Source organism: Nannospalax galili, unplaced genomic scaffold (assembly GCF_000622305.1).
Source record: "Nannospalax galili isolate Female #2095 unplaced genomic scaffold, S.galili_v1.0 scaffold568, whole genome shotgun sequence".
Lineage (NCBI taxonomy): Eukaryota > Metazoa > Chordata > Mammalia > Rodentia > Spalacidae > Nannospalax > Nannospalax galili.
The window spans coordinates 1243932-1260270 of record NW_008359441.1 but is presented as its reverse complement, the minus strand read 5'-3'; the positions used below and the strand labels follow the sequence as shown (position 1 = coordinate 1260270).

Sequence of the window (16339 nt, the reverse complement as noted above, 5' to 3'; positions counted from 1 at the left end):
ACCAGCCATCATTAGGATTAGGGTTAGGGTTAGGGTTAGGGTTAGGGTTAGGGTTAGGGTTAGGGTCTGTCAAGGTTGACTCTCTTACCTTGTTTCTAATGTGATTCGTGTGACTTTATCAGCTAGAAAGAAGGGGAACGTACTATCTGTTACTCTTTTCCTCCAACTTGTTACAGTCCTCTGTGACCCAGAAAAGTTGTGTGATTTCACAACTCTTAAGTAGGAGAAGTTTGACAATTTCAAATCAGTTTCCTACTTATTAAGCCAGAGGCCTTTGACTAATCTGTTCTTATGTCTGTATAATAAATATGATATGGAAAAGGAAACTTGAAGGACAGCTGCAATCTATCCATCTTCTGGTATAAACATTGGGGAATTTTTTTCATCAAAGTAAGTTATAATCAGTAAAATGGAACTGTTACAGACACTCAATTACAAATTCTGAAAACTAGTAGGTACTCAAGGATATTTTTTCTGTGTTAGCTGAGTTGCTGGTGCTGTGTTGATGTGTTCAGCTGAATGCAGAAACTTCCTTTTGCATTGCTCAACTATACAGACAACTTGGTATCAACATGAATCCTTGCAAGCTTTAAGAGAAATGACTGTCAGGGTTGGAAAGATGGCTCAGCAGTTAAGAGTACATGGCACTCTTGGAAAAAGAAGGCTTGCATTTGGTTCTCAGCACCAAAGTCAGGTGGCTCTGGACCACCTGTGTAATTCCAGCTCCAGGAGATCCAATGCCAAATTCTTGTCTCTGAGGGCACCTGCACTCATGTGCACATACTCACATGCGGACATACCTGCCTACATGTAACTAAAAAAAAAATAGATGTATACTCATGTTGGTTAAAGTAAGATTAAAATAATTGACTTTGTTTTGACTGGTAACATGAATAATTTTTAAGAGTAAAAAATGTCATTTTTTTTACATCATGTAATACAAACTATTTTACTAATTCTGATTTTCACTCTTTTCACATTCTAAGATCATGGAATTCTGGGTGCATAAACAAATAACATCCTGCGATGATAACACATAACCTTTTTCTTTCTTGAAGGAAATAAAATAATGATATCACTAAAAAGATAGAATATTAGATTTGACAAAGAACTCAATTACAAAAATTCAATAATCCAATTTCCTAACATTTTTCATCATCAATATTGCCTTGGCTAAATCATATGAAAAAACAAAAATGAAATCACAGCAAATGCATGGTACTAGTACATATTTGAAGGAAAAGATGACCTTTATTATAATTTAAAAAATTTGAGAATCCATTTGTGTTGATTCTACCTCTCAGAGAGGTTTGATGACTAGAAAAAAATTTGAACACAGATAGAAGATGATTTTGATTTTCTTTATTTATTTTAACTTTTGCAGACTAGTGATGGTCTCCTCTCTTTCTTCCCCCATTTCTGCATACAAGAAACGGCATGGACCATCATACAACACAACGGCTCAGACTTAACCAGAGTCAGGAACACTCACCCAGAGAACCCGTACACTGGGGTTTTTGAGTATGTGGTTAACATGAAACAACTTCAGGCCACGATTAACCGTGCGGAGCACTGCGAACAGGAGCTTGCTTACTACTGCAAGAAGTCACGGCTTGCTAATCAGCAAGGTAAGCAGACCAGGGTACCTATTGTCCTGGCTAGGATGCATGATGCACTTACTTGACAAGCTCCTAAGGATTTCAGTTCTATGGAGGTGCTGAGTTTCTTCACGCTTAGCAAGCATGTCACAGTCTGGAAGTCTCAGAGATGCTTTTGCCTGGAGAGAAGAACAAGGTCAATTTACATTGAGCTTTGTTCAAAGCCTTGATTGCTTTCTGACTCTCCTCCTGGCCTTAATCGGATAACTTTGCAATAAGGCTTCATTCTGACACTCCGTGAATGAAGGCAAGCTCTAGCCTTATGAAAGGCAAGTGACACATTAGGCTTATTTTATCAGGGACAAGAGCTAATACAAATATGACTTAGTTCTCTCAAAGTGATATGCTGTACAGCTCTTTTTCATGAACTGATGACAGCTAGCCTCTAGGTATGATGGAAGGTTAGGAAAGAGTGCTAGACATAGTGAGTTCAGTAGCTCAAGCAGAAACCAGGAGACTATCTGAAGTCTTTTATTCTTCTAGTAGGAACCAGTCTTCTAAGTTCTGTCTGGGGTTTTAAGTTTCCTCCTTTTAGAACACTTCATGATGTCAGAACATCCTAGGCACCAGGTCTTTTGCCTTAGAAGAACAGGCTTATGATTACCTTATTCTGAAGACAGTAAAGCATGTTCCCACCATCTTGCTCTAAATTGAAATCATCCAATACACACATCACTATGAAAAACCCAGCCTGTGGAAACCTTGCTTCTGTCTTGCTGTAGCAGCTATACTGCTCTTTGCTGCTCCAACACGAACTCTTCTGCTTGGATCCAAGGACCCACCCTGACTATGCAGCTTCATGCCACTCGCTATCACAGTGCTTTATAGTGGTGATATTAGGGCATTTTTTTTTCTTGAGAAATTGGGATTTTAAGACATTCACTCAATAGACACTGTGTTAATGCTTGCTCTTGTTATCCTAATAGAGTTGGTAATTCCATATGGACTGGTGGAATTCTAAAAGGATGCGTTTCACATCAAATGGCATGTGGATCATCCACACAGATGGTGCACTGTGGGCTGACAGGTGACCCCCCATTTCCCATTAAACATCTTTCACGTTTACTCCCTTTTCTACTTAATATCATTTTCTCCACAATACACAAGCGCCTCTCCTTCTTTTCCTCTTTTTCAGAATGCTCTTATTCAGTCATTTTTTTCCTCCAAACCCATCTTATTTCTTCCAACTCAAATCTCATTTCCTGCAAATCAAATTATATCTGTGAGCAAGGACTAGACAGTTGTGTAAAAATCATTAGATTTACATACGAGGAGAGAGCTAACTTCACGTTCCAGGTTTCTCATTGACTAGATACCAAACTGAGATGGATGAAGCTTTGATATATCACTGATAATTTCTTGTCTTTATCTGTTCCTCTCTGAAAAGGTACCAAGAATTCTACCATCACAGGGCTAGAGTAGTGATTGGCTAGCTTTACAGTCTAACATGCATGAAGCACTGTACTGCTGTTGTGGTCATAGTTAAAATATGTAGCTTGGTAACAGCTTGTTCATGTTGTTCAGTGTTCATATCATTTTACTTAGCATAGTGCTCTCTGTTAATCCTTAACACAAAGACGGGATTTCCTTCCTTTTAAACACTGGGTAATACTCACATTCATTGTGTGCATCGCATTTTCTTTATCTGTTCTGCTGTCTGTGGACACGTAGGCTGTTTGAATATCTTGGCTATTGTGAATGATGCTGCACTAATTTTGGGAATCTCTTTGAGACAGTGGGAGACATTATGCTAAGTGAAATAGACCAAACGTAGACTCACAAATACTACATCATCTCACTTGTATATAGAACCTAAAAAAGATGAACCGCAGAAACAGAATTGAGGAGTGGCCACTGGAGAATAAGATGTCAGCCAAAGAATGCAAACTTTGGGCTGGAGAGATGGCTCAGCAGTTATGAGCACTGACTGCTCTTGCAGAGGATGGGGTTTGGTTCCCCACATGCACATGGTGGCTAATAACCATTCATAACTCCAGTTCTAGGGGATATGATGCCCTCTTCTGACCTCCTTAGGCATTGCATGACATACAGTGTACTTACAAGTAGGTAATACACTCATACACATAAAATAAAAATAATAAATAAAATATTTTTAAAAGAATGTAAACTCACAGTTACAAGGTGAATAACTTCTGAACGCCTAAGGTAATGTATAGCTGTGTGGTAAGTACAGTTGACAATAATGTATTATATACTTGAACTTTGTTGGGGAAAAGATCTTTTGAACATACGCGTGCACACACACACACGTACACAGTAACTGTGTGGGTATGTAAAGTGATAGATGTAACAATTACTTGATGGTGCCAATCAATTCACAACATATACCTTCATCAAGACATCATACTCTACACCTTGAATAGGTACACTTTCATTCATTAAGTTCAAGTCAAAAAAGGTGAAAAGGGAAACATAAGGGAAAATGGTCAATAAGAGCTCAAATAAGTCAAATGCCAATAGAATAAAGAAAACACAACCCCCAAGGTGAGAGTAAGCAGACATGACGGGAAATGAAGGGAGTAACGATATGAAGGAAATCCCACCTTCACTGCCTTTGGCACACGCAAAGCCTTCCAGGGTACTCCAACCAGACCTGAGACCAACCCTGGTTGTTTGACCTACTTTTCCTGTTGCTATGATAAGATACCAGACAAAAGAAACTTCAGAAAGAGTTTATTTTGTCTTAGAGTATGAGATTATAGTCCATCACGGTGGAATGTCTTGGTGGCAAGTGCTTAAGGCAGGTGGTCAAATTGTACTCACAGTCAGGAAACAGAGAGAGAGAGAGAGGATGAATGCTTGTGCTCAACTGGTTTTCTCCATTTTATGCAGTCCAAGAGTCAAACCCAGGGAGCGGGACCACCCATATTTAAGGTGGGATTTCCCACCTCAATGAATGGAATCAAGAAAATCCCTTGCAAGCATTCCCAGAGGCAAACCTTAATCAGGATAATCTCCCGGGGGTGTGTCTGGCAGTTTATCTCTGAGGTCATTCCAGATCCTGTGAAGCTCACAAACAATATTAAGCATCAGATAGTAAAGAGAACAGTCAACTCCAGAAGGCTGTGGAACAGTGCGGGGATGGAGTAGGGAGGGATAACGACGGCTGATAATTTTCATTACAGACGTTCTCAAGTCAATGACCCTAGAATCATTTGTGGTAGAGGACCTCATAGAAGGAGAGAATAATTTAGATTCTAAGGTCCCAATAAGAAATACAAGGAGGAAGAGCAGGAAGGTGGTGTTGAATTTAGGGCTTCTTAATGAACAAGCAGCCTCCAGTGACAGAGACACTCTAACTGCATCTGACTTCTGTTATACTTGTTTTCAGCAACTGGGGATTTCTGACTCACCACACTGTGGGTGGTGGTGGTGGTGGTGGTGGTAGGGATACTAGGGTTGATTAAGAGTTTAACCCTGAGAGATAGAATGCTCTAGCCCGACCAACCGGCATGATTCTATTTTAATGTTTTATTCATGATTTTAAAATTTCATTCATATACTTATTTAAATTATTAGTTTAGTTACTCTTTTAAAAATCTGGAATGAACCCAAAGAAATTCAGTGCCTTTAAAACATTCAGCAAGGGTCTGCAAGATAACTCATTGGGTAAAGGTGCTTGCAGGCAAGTCTAGTGACCTGAGTTCAGTCCCTGGGACTCACAGGATGAAAGGAGAGAACTAACTGCCCCCAGGAGTTGTCTGACTTTATACAGGTGCAGCTACACACAAATACACATGCATATGAAATAAATAATATAATAAGAAAAAATAAGAAAAACCCCCAGTGATTTCTATGGTGGAAATAAAAACATAGCTGCAAAATACAATTTAGTATTTAGTAATGATCTATTTTTCTTCAAATATGAAAACATGAAATATTTTAAGCATTATATAGAAATATGCCCAGCAAATGTTTCAGGTAGGCTTAATGTTTTAGTAAGGACCTAATCAGGCAACCCAAAAGAAAGAAGAATCTTGATACTAATAGCATTTTATAACACAAGCGTTTAGTTTTCCTTTTTGAATTTTTTTATCTCTTGCTCTCTAAACACGACTAGCATTTGTAGTAATGTGGGGAGAGAAGGCAGAGGGGCAACCTGAGGTCCCCAGTGGGGCTGATGTTAAAAACATAAAGGTTTGAAAGCCATGGGAAAAATGACCAGTCATTCCTGGGGAGCTGACTGATTTGATGTTACTTACATTCTTCTCTTGCTCTGATTCTCCAAAGACTGTGATTTTCCTTCTGAACTTTTTTTTTTCAAGATAAATGGCCCACATGCCTCACCTCCCTCTCTACAAATCCTCCCCTTAATGTTCTGTCTGCTCTTTGCTTCGCTTCCTTGGCGTCATGTTTAGTCTTGGCTCTGAGAAGGAGCTGGTCGCTGAACATTTATCCTAGAAAGAGATGCATTTAGCTGAGGGAAACTTTTTTTTAGTGTAATATTTGCTTCAGGCATGAAGATCTTTCAGTATTCTTTCTGTACTCTTCAAATAAGTACCCAAGCTGGCAAATACAAGACAAAATACAAAGTTCTAAATAAATCTTAAATCATGACAAAGGAGTGCCAGACTGTGCCTTGTGTCTAATAGACAGCTACTATATTTTTAGCCAATACATATATGGAGATAAATTAGTGTCTTTATATAGCATTCCATAGTGTTTTGATGGGTCTTTCTTAATTCTGATCAGTTCTGTCTCATTATTTTAATTACTGTACTTTATATTTTGATGCCAATTTTTTTCAAGGGCTAGTTTTTAAGAAACTGCATGTAGGAACTTTCTCTGTCTCTTTGTCTCTCTCTCTCTCTCTCAGTCTCTCTGTCTCTGTTCTTTTTGTTCTCTCTCTCACTATTTTCCTTAAATAGGAACTACTAGTTTTTACTCAAAGAATAATATATTAAGAAAGAGGAGCTGGAGGGGTGGTTTAGAGGTTAACAGCATGTACTGCTTTTGCAGAGAGCCCAAATTCAGTTCCCAGTATCCACATCATGCAGCTCACAAGATCAGGACCCTTCAACTCCAGTTTCATGGGATCTGACACCCTCTTCTGACCTCTGTGGGCATGTGCATGTTCATGGCACACAAAACCTCAGGCCAGCATATATGTACACACAATCCATACAAAACACCTTTAAAAAAAGATAGTAAATAATATTTTAAAAGACTTAAAATGGGGGGATGGAGAGATGGTTCAGCCATTAAGAGCACTGGCTGCTCTTTGCAGAGGACCCATGTTCAGTTCCCACCACCTACATGGCAACTAACAACCATTCATCCCAAACCCGAGCTCCAGCGGGTCTGGCACCATCTTCTGACCTCTGCAGGCATTGCACAACATGGGTGCATTTACATACATGTAGTCAAAACACTCATATACATAAAATAAAAATAATACATAAAATATTAAAACAGACTTAAAATGAGTTTTAAAATGGTTTCTTAAATGCCATCGATTAGTGTTTAGAGTATGGTTACAGTGTTATCAGTCTTTCTGGCTCTTTCTCCTTTTATTCATTTTATTGATGTAGGGGAGTGAAATCAGATGTCACATTCCTCTTTTGTCTTTCAGATGGAACTCCTTGGAGCTGGTGGGTTGGGAGGACCAATGAAACACAGACTTATTGGGGAGGGTCTTTGCCCAATCCTCAAAAATGCACATGTGGCTTGGAAGGAAACTGCATTGATGCTCAGTACTACTGCAATTGTGATGCTGACCGGAGCGAATGGTAATTTTTATATAATTTCTTTACTCAAAATAAAAATATGAATAATCAATCATTTTAAGTATGTACAGCTTAGTAGATACTAAACATGTTGCTGAAGGAAAGAAATTAGGTGGAAGTATGTTTTGATGTTCTATTTTACAGTCATCCTAATTTTAAATGTTAATATTGAAACTCTTTGAAGGTTATTTTAAAACTTTATTTATGTATTTTATGAATATGGGCCTTTTGCATGATGTAAGTGCACCTGTACATGCAATGCCTTCAGAGGCCAGAAGAAGGCATCCGATCCCTTGGAACTGGAGTTACAGATGGGTGTTAGCTAACATGTGGGTGCTAGGAATAAAATCCAGATTGTGTGTAAGACCAGCCAGTGCTTTAAACCACGGAGCCATCTCTCCAGACCCAAGAGGTTAGTTTTAATATATATCATGTTCATTTTGTTTTTATAATACAGGAAAATAGAGGCGTAAATTACATGGGAATCGGCTATAATTCTCTTGAGTTCATTTCTACTTTTAGGACCAGTGGGCTTTCTTTTATTTCCAAAGTACATATTCAGCCAATTACCAAAGCATATCTCATCAATATTGCCTGTAAAACTTTACACATAAATACTTATACTTCAAAGCCATTATTTTAACATGTAGTTCTATTATTTATATTTTAAGAATAAAACATGCCAGAAAATAAATGCTCTATAGATAATATTTTGGAAATGGAAATCTATAACATTTAGGGATTTGAAAACTTGAAATATTTTTTTCTGTTTTTGGTCTTTTTGAGACAGGGTCTCCCTGTAGCCCCAGCTGGCCTAGAACTCACTATGTAGACCAGGCAGGCCTTGAACTCACAGAGATCTGCCTGCTTCTGCCTCCTGAGTGCTGGGACTACAGGCATGTGCCACCATGCCCTATTAAAACTTAAAATATTTTCTCTAAGCTGGAAAGAAATGCTCGGCACATGTTCTCCATTATCTGGAATTTTTTTCTATGAGTTTTATTTTTTGCCTTTGAGTATAAACTAAACATGCGTGCTGCTCTTATTCATTATTTGTAACAATATAAACAATTGGTAAAATGTTTACATTCATATTCCTTCATACCACATGTCTGTTTTCTATTATTAAGCAGTTGGAGCTGATAGATTTATTTATTATTAAAAGATTCATTCTTTGAGAATTTGTGTGTGTGTATACAATGCAATATATTCATATCCAACCCCAAATTTCCACCTCCAACTCCCCCTTATTCCCCCAAATATTCCCCTCAACTTCATGTTCTCTTTAAAAAAATAATAATGCATTAATTTCAGTCAGTGATATCCGTATGTCCAAGGGCATGGGGCTATCTCCATGAACGTGGACAGTCTACCAGTAGCCAAATCCCCGAAGGAGAATGGTTCTCTCCTGAAGCAGTTATTAACTTCCAACATCTTCTCAGTTAGTGGAGCCTCCTGAGCCCCTCCTCCATGTGAGCCCCTCCCCGACCCCTGCTGGAGTGTTGACTGGCTTGACCTCAATGCCAGTCTTCTGCGGGCAACAGCAGCCGCTGTTATTCCAGATGAAGGCAATTGCCTGTCACGTGCAGAAGACGGCATCTCAGGACACTCCTGCTTCTCCACCCTCCAACTTCTCTGTTCTGTCTGCTTCCTCTTTTGCAATTCTCTGAGCCTTGTTGGAGAGGGCTAAGTGCTCAGGAATACTTATTCTCAGCACTTTGAAGCATTAATAATCTGGGCATAAGAATATGAATTATTTGATTATAAAATATACATGCATTACAGTTAGCAATTGCCATTATGTGAACTCACAATTTGTATTATGTGATATGTTACTTGTTTGCTTTGCAAACCTCATGATCATGATACTAAAGTACACGTGGATGTGGGTGTGTCTGTATGTACATGTGTGCATAAAAACTCACATACATTCACACATATGACTCTTAGATTAACACAGAAGAAGAGCCTATACAGAATAGTAGATGATTGATTTCTTGTGTTGTTTGGTATGAAGAACATTTTCTCTACTACACACACTCTACTTAAAAACTTTACTCCCTTTGGAAAGCAACTTTTTTTCTTAAAACGTTCATAAAAATTTGCTCATATAATGAAAACTTGTACTGTATTTTTAATGTGTAAAAATATTAATAGCAGCCGGGTGTGGTGGCAATACCTGCACTTGGGAGGCAGAGGCAGGCGGCTCTTTGTGAGTTCAAGGCCAGCCTGGTCTACATAGTGAGTTCCAGGACAGCTTGGACTTACAGGGAGACCCTGTCTCAAAAAGACAAAAAAGAAAATTTAAAACAAAAAAACCCCTCAACTTTTAGCAAGGACCTACCATATGCCAGGCCCCAATGCCAGCATTAAGACACAAAGATGAAAGACATAATCTAGGAACTGGGTATATGACTCAGTTAAAGTGCTTGTTTATCATGTACAAAGTCCTGGGTTCCATCCCCAGAACAGGAGGATCAGAAGTTCAAGGTCATTCTTAGCTATATAGAGTTCAAGGCCAGACTGGGTTACATGAGACCCCTTCTAGAAAGAGAAAAAGAAAGAAAAAAGACAGAATCCCTAAACTGCATAGTCATGAGGGAAGCCAGTTAGCCAACACACAACAGTACAGTAGGGGTCTACATAGTGAGTTCCAGGACAGCTTGGGCTACAGGGAGACCCTTTCTCACACACACACACACACACACACACACACACACACACACATATATATATGTCTAGCAACAACAAAGAATTAACCTAATCACCACCATAACACTTTGCTAATTAAAACTAGTTTTAAAAATAGTTTAAAATTTCTCATATTATATTCTGCTTATGGCTAGAGTAGACTGCATATAACTAACTTTTCTCAGATACTGTTTTAGTACAAATTCAGGAAAATATTAGAAAATAAGTGTTTGTGGCTGGTGAGATGGCTCAGCAGTTAAGGGCATTTGTTGCCAAGCCTGAGGACCTGAGTTCAATCCCAGAATCCACGTGCTGGAAGGCAAGAACCAACTCCTGCAAGTTGTCCAATGACCTCCATACACAGGCTATGGCATGCACACTCCCAAGTTTAAATATAAATGTAATTAATAAATAAATGCAATAAAATTATTTAAAGGAAGTAAAAGGGTGATCGAACATAGACAGGGGCTTCTAGGGTTGTTTGAAAGCAGAGAATCCAAGTGGGTAAGATTTAGATTTAAATACCCTTTCCTTTGGGGATACTAGCTATGTGGTGCCATGGGGAGCCCAAGCTTCAAGGAAACACTATATTATATTTATCTTTGGCTTAAGGTATCAGATTTTGGGGATTTTGGAATGATTGGATATTGACAGGCTATTTCCCAGAGAAGAGAAAGCCAGTTTGGATGAAACTGCTGCATAAGGCCCACATGCCCCTCACCTGCCTCTCCAGTGGTGGATGCATAGGGAAGATGTTTTACGACCAAGCAGCCGACTACAGCCAGAAAATGTAAACAGTTCACAGAGATTCCCATGGTGACTACCAGAGGAGAAAAGGCTGGCCTGTTTTGGTCTCTGAAACAGGCTTGGAAAATTCTTCAGCTTTGGGTAGAATTAACAAAATGTCGATGGATTTGCAGAAAAGACCATATCCTAGAACTGAAAGAGAAGCCTGAAAACTAAGAGCAGAGCAGACAGAGAGATCTCTAGGAGTACACCACGATAGGTTGTGTCTTGAGTATCCATGAAAACATAAATAAAATACTCCAGAAGAAAAACAAGGTCTTTGCAAAGTATTATGCACATTTTCCAGAACACTGTAATATCTTAGGAAGATATTAAAGAAGTTTTTGTAAACAAACCCTCAAGCATTGATTTTTAAATTATCAGGCAAAACTTTAAAGCTCCAGGCATGGCAATGCGCACCTTTAGTCCCGGCACTCAGGAGGCAGAGGCAGGCAAATCTTTGAGTTTGAGGTCAGCCTGGTCTACTAGGGAGTTCCAGGGCAGCAGGAGCCACAGGGAGACCCTGTCTCAAAAAATCCAAACCAAACCAAAACAGAACTTTAAAGCATCCACTATAAACATGTTTGTAGACCTAAATATAAAAACAGTTATAATCAATGAATAGGAATCTTACACAAGTATGTAGGAACTGCGTTAGAGGCAAAAGTGCCGACTTCTGAATGGCATTTCAATAGCAAGTATAACCTGAAATGGAAAAAAATTGTAACAAAGTCTTCTTTGGATTAAAAAGAAATCACATCAGATGAACACTCAGGTCTTGAGGAAGAAACAAAGAGCACTGGGAATTGTAAATTAACCCGTGTTCCTTAAATACAATGTTAAAAGTCATTGTTTAATTACACTGAAGCATTTATAATGCATTCATTTCAAGTACATCACAGCCACTGGAGAGAGGACTGCACAGTGATTAAGACACGCACTGTGCTTGCAGAGGACCCAAGTTCAGCTCCCTTTACTCACGTCAGGTGACTCATAACTGTCTGTAAATCCAGCTCCAGGGGATCCAACACCTTCTTCTGATCTCCATGAGCAATGAACTCCCATGCACAGACCCACACACATGCACACATATACGCATAATCAAAAGTAAATATTTTTAAAGTTAAAAAGGAAAACTAAGGGCAAAACCACGAAAGTACAAAGAAGTATGTGAACCTGTGTGTGTATGTGCATGTACATGTATGTATGTATGTGCATGTGTGTGCATGTGTGTATGCGTGTGTATGTGTGCATGTGTGGGCTAGTGGACTGGGAGATGGCATCCACTCTGAAAGCCACTACATTCTAATGTAAATACAGGTTATAGTTTATGTGCTACACTTAAATGTCTATAGAGGTAGTAAAAGCTTGCTGTATTTTAAGTACTAAGATGACCAATTGGACATTTTCAAGCACCCAAATATAACTGTAACTGTGTTTGATTTGAAATGCAAGGATAACTATTGTTTATTTTAGAATCATGCTTATCATTATAGTTTAAAGAATTGGTTGCTGCTTCTGTTTTCTAGGACCAATGACACTGGATTCCTGTCTTATAAAGAACATCTGCCAGTCACTAAGATAGTGATTACAGACACAGGCCGGCCCCATTCAGAAGCTGCTTATAAACTGGGGCCCCTGCTCTGCCGGGGAGACAGTAAGTGGTCCCATCGTGCTGTGAATTTATATGAGCAGAGTCTTGTCACTTAAGCTTTACATGTCTATCACATGGTAACTGAATCAGAATTCTGTCATTAAAACTCACAAGAGAGAAATATTCTTCAAAACATTTTTATTATATTGATTGTATGCCTCTGTGTGTGTGTGTGTGTGTGTGTGTGTGTGTGTGTGTGTGTGGTGTACCTCAGTGGACAACTTGAAGGGCTGGTTCCCTCCTTTCAACCATGTGGATCCCAGGAACTGAACTTAGGTCACCATGTTTGGTGACAGATGCCTTTATCAACTCCGAGCATTCTGCCAGGCTGAGAAATATTCTTTTATTTATTCAAGAAAGCAGTGCCCCTATAAAATGCAATACTTATGGCAAATTTGGTGATGGCCAACTCTGGTAGACCTTAAGGTAAAGAAACCATTGGCTGTTTAGCTTGGTTGCTTTGGAAATGCATCCCATGTTCCTAAATTTCTCCATATCTTTATCTACTTAGAAAGAATCAGTGTTATACAAAATGGTAAAAAATCCATATGAACTTCCTACTGGTAAGCCTGAGGTAAAATCACATCAATAGAAGCTGATGTCAGTTCGAGCAAACATATTTCAACTTTTAATCTCTGTTCTTTTTCATTTTTTATGTATGTGAATTGACTTTAAACCAATAGGAACTGCTATTTTGTATATTCAATGTATTAGCATCCTAAAGTAGAGTTTTAATAGTCAAACATAGTCCATAGTACACAAATACACACACTACATTTTTTTTCAACAGGTAATGATCACAGATTCTTAAACGCTCTGAAATCAGCTAGCTTGGAAGTAGATGCATTGATTATACATGCTTTCAGTATTTCCAGAACTTAAAGTAGAAATGGAAAGAAATATTTGTTTGCATTAAAAGCACATCCTAAAATAAAATTTTACTGTAGGAGCCCAACAGAAGAAGAGAAGATATGACATTCAGTAGTAGAGGGTGATAGTTAACAGAAGCTGCTTAGTTAAAAAGCAAAGATGGAACTGGCCTATAAAAATTATATACGCATTACATAAAACTGCACCATTCTGCACACCATCTCCGATGTGTATCAGCCCTACTTCCTGCCCTACCACAGTCTCACAATCACATGAAGGTGACATAAGGATATTTCCTGGAGGGAAAACTTATGAGCAGAGAGATGAGGTTGTAAACTCAGAATGCATCCAGGGGAGTGCAACAAATTTTCGTGGTTACAGCCAAGTGCTTCTGCACATCACGTGGTCCTCTGCTGCATGCTGGGCTCATAACACTGCAGTCATCAGACAGGATTTTCTCCCCTCCCCCTTAGTCCCTCCACCACAATCTCTGGGAATCAGGTATGCTGTGATTGCAGGCACTACTAGTTCTGTCCCTTTGAATTTAATTTAATTTTCTCTTAGAGGTAGAACCTTTAAAAATACTTTATTTATTAGGATTAAGTTATTTCTGAGACTTTCATACATGACTATTGCACTTGCATTATTTCCATCCCTCCCCCATTTTATTTATTTTTTATGTGTATGAGCGCTTTGCCTGCATGGATGTAAGTGCACCACATGTATGCAATGCCTGCAAAGGCCAGAGGAGGGAGTCTGATTCACCCTCCCCACCCCCGAAAATTCCAAACTTCCGGCTGAGTACTTGAGCATACACAACTGCCCCCTCTCCAACATGGTATTTAATGATGTCTGATAGTTTGGTTGTCATAGATATAAGATATGAGCTGTGAGTCTCATCTAGGGGGAAGGATCAGGGATGTTTTTACATATGACAGTGCATGAGACAGCCCTGTGCAAGAAAGTCATATGGTCTAAGTGTCTGCCTTGGTAAGGTAGGGAAACTAGATTATTAAACAGTGTGATTAATGGGGTACAGAATAAAGTGACCCTGGAGACACAAATGTAGACATTGTTTGAATTATGTGCAGTCTGTTAAGCTTTGACTCAATTGTTCTAGCTTGTTTACTGTTGCTGTGATAAACATCAAGACCAAAAGCAATCCAGGGAAGAAAGGGTTTATTTGGCTTATGGGGGACAGTCCATCATCAAGGGAAACCAAGACAGGAACCTAGAGGCAGACACTAAACAAAGACCATAGAGGGACGCTGCCTACTGGCTTGCTGCTCCTCTGGCTCATGTTCAGTGACCTCTTTAAAAAATTCTTTTATTTATTTATTTTATGTGTATGAGTGGCATACATGTACACTGCATGTATGCCAGTGTACCCATGTTGTGCAGTGCCCCAGGAGGTCAGAAGATGGTGTCAGATACTCTGGAACTGGAGTTATAGACATTCCTTAGCCTCCATGTGGGTGCTGGGAACCAAACCCAGGGCCTCTGCAAGAGCAACCAATGGTCTTAATTCCAGATCCATCTCTCCAGCCTCCAGCTACTTTTCTTATACAGCCCAAGCCCACCTGCCTACAGATGGTAAGGCCCACAGTGGATGGGACCCACATCAGTTAGTAATTAAGAAAATGCCCCCACAGACATGTTTAAACAGATGGAGGAAATTCCATAACTGTCAGTCGCTCTTCCCAGGGGTGTCAAGTTAACAATCAAGATTTCCATCACATGAATGAAGTAGTTACTGAACAACTGAACTGACCTTCTCACCTTCTAGGGAGATTTGTCTTTTCTCAGGATTTCCAAGGTTACAGCCCTTGGTCACTTGGCTCCTTTGTTTCTGTGGCTATAGTGAGGGAGAACAGCATTTCAGAAAGGCGTGGTGAAGCAAAGTTCCTGACCTTATAATATCAGGAAGGGGGAGTTTGGGGAGGGGAGGGGGGAAGAAAGGGAGAGAGAGAGGGAGAGAGAGAGAGAGAGAGAGAGAGAGAGAGAGAGAGAGAGAGAGAGAGATTGGAGAATCTACTTCCTACAACTAGGCCCTATTAGTTTTCAAATCTCCCAATAACACCATCAAATTATGAATCCACCAATGGATTAAATCATTGATTAAGTCAGAACCCTTATACTCGACCTACCAGCTAAAGACCAGCTCTCTAACACACAGGCCTGATCTTGGAAGGCTTTTCATATGTGAACCATAACACGTCCCAAGGACTCTTTTCCATGAGAAAGTTGTAAAGTTTTCTGTCAGAAGAGCAATGCTTTCAGAACCCTTTTCAGCATATGGGAATCTGCACTTTTAAAGAAGTCCCAGGCAAGTTAATTTTCCTTCAAGTGAGGTCTACTGGGCAGACATGGGGTATACCGACGTAAGTTTGTACACAGGGGAGAGGTGCACAAAGAATTTACTCTGACCTTATCAGGGCTGGACTTTGAATAACTTAAGTTTAAACAATATTTATATTCTTATGATTCAATTTGGAAGCATACCCTGAGTTACGAACCTAAAGACCAATGAGGTGGCCTTTGATGTGAAGCTTGAAGAAGAGGTGAGTCAGTAAGGGAAGTAAATTCGATACAATCTAGATGGAAGCTGAGAATTTTCTTTGAACAGAAAAATACAGGAGTGTAAACAAAAGAAAATATATCTAATTTTTTTTTCTCAGAAATCTCTCTAGAATTCCAACTTGAGATGCTGGGAATTTTATCTCTAGCCATATTTCTTTGGGAGAGGACAAACACCTTGAGAAAAAAATACAAATAAATAATAATGAACACAAAATGTATCAGTAACAGACTAAGCCTAATTACTTGATGCCTAATTAATCGATGCCTAATTAATTGATGCTCTTTTCCTCAAATCTATTTTTAACATAGATGGATCTGAAATTCAAGCCCCTGCCAATATTATTATTATTAAT

At 39.2% G+C, this 16339-nt stretch overlaps 1 protein-coding gene across 1 annotated transcript in view; it reads left to right on the top strand.

The window, feature by feature from the left end:
- Positions 1 to 16339, top strand: part of Cntnap4 (contactin associated protein like 4) — a 303201-nt gene that overhangs the window by 229217 nt on the left and 57645 nt on the right. The window contains exons 13-15 of the mRNA XM_008822985.2: positions 1431 to 1628; positions 7252 to 7408; positions 12412 to 12539. Of these exons, the coding sequence (XP_008821207.1) occupies positions 1431 to 1628; positions 7252 to 7408; positions 12412 to 12539 (483 nt within the window). The remainder of the gene's footprint in view (positions 1 to 1430; positions 1629 to 7251; positions 7409 to 12411; positions 12540 to 16339) is intronic.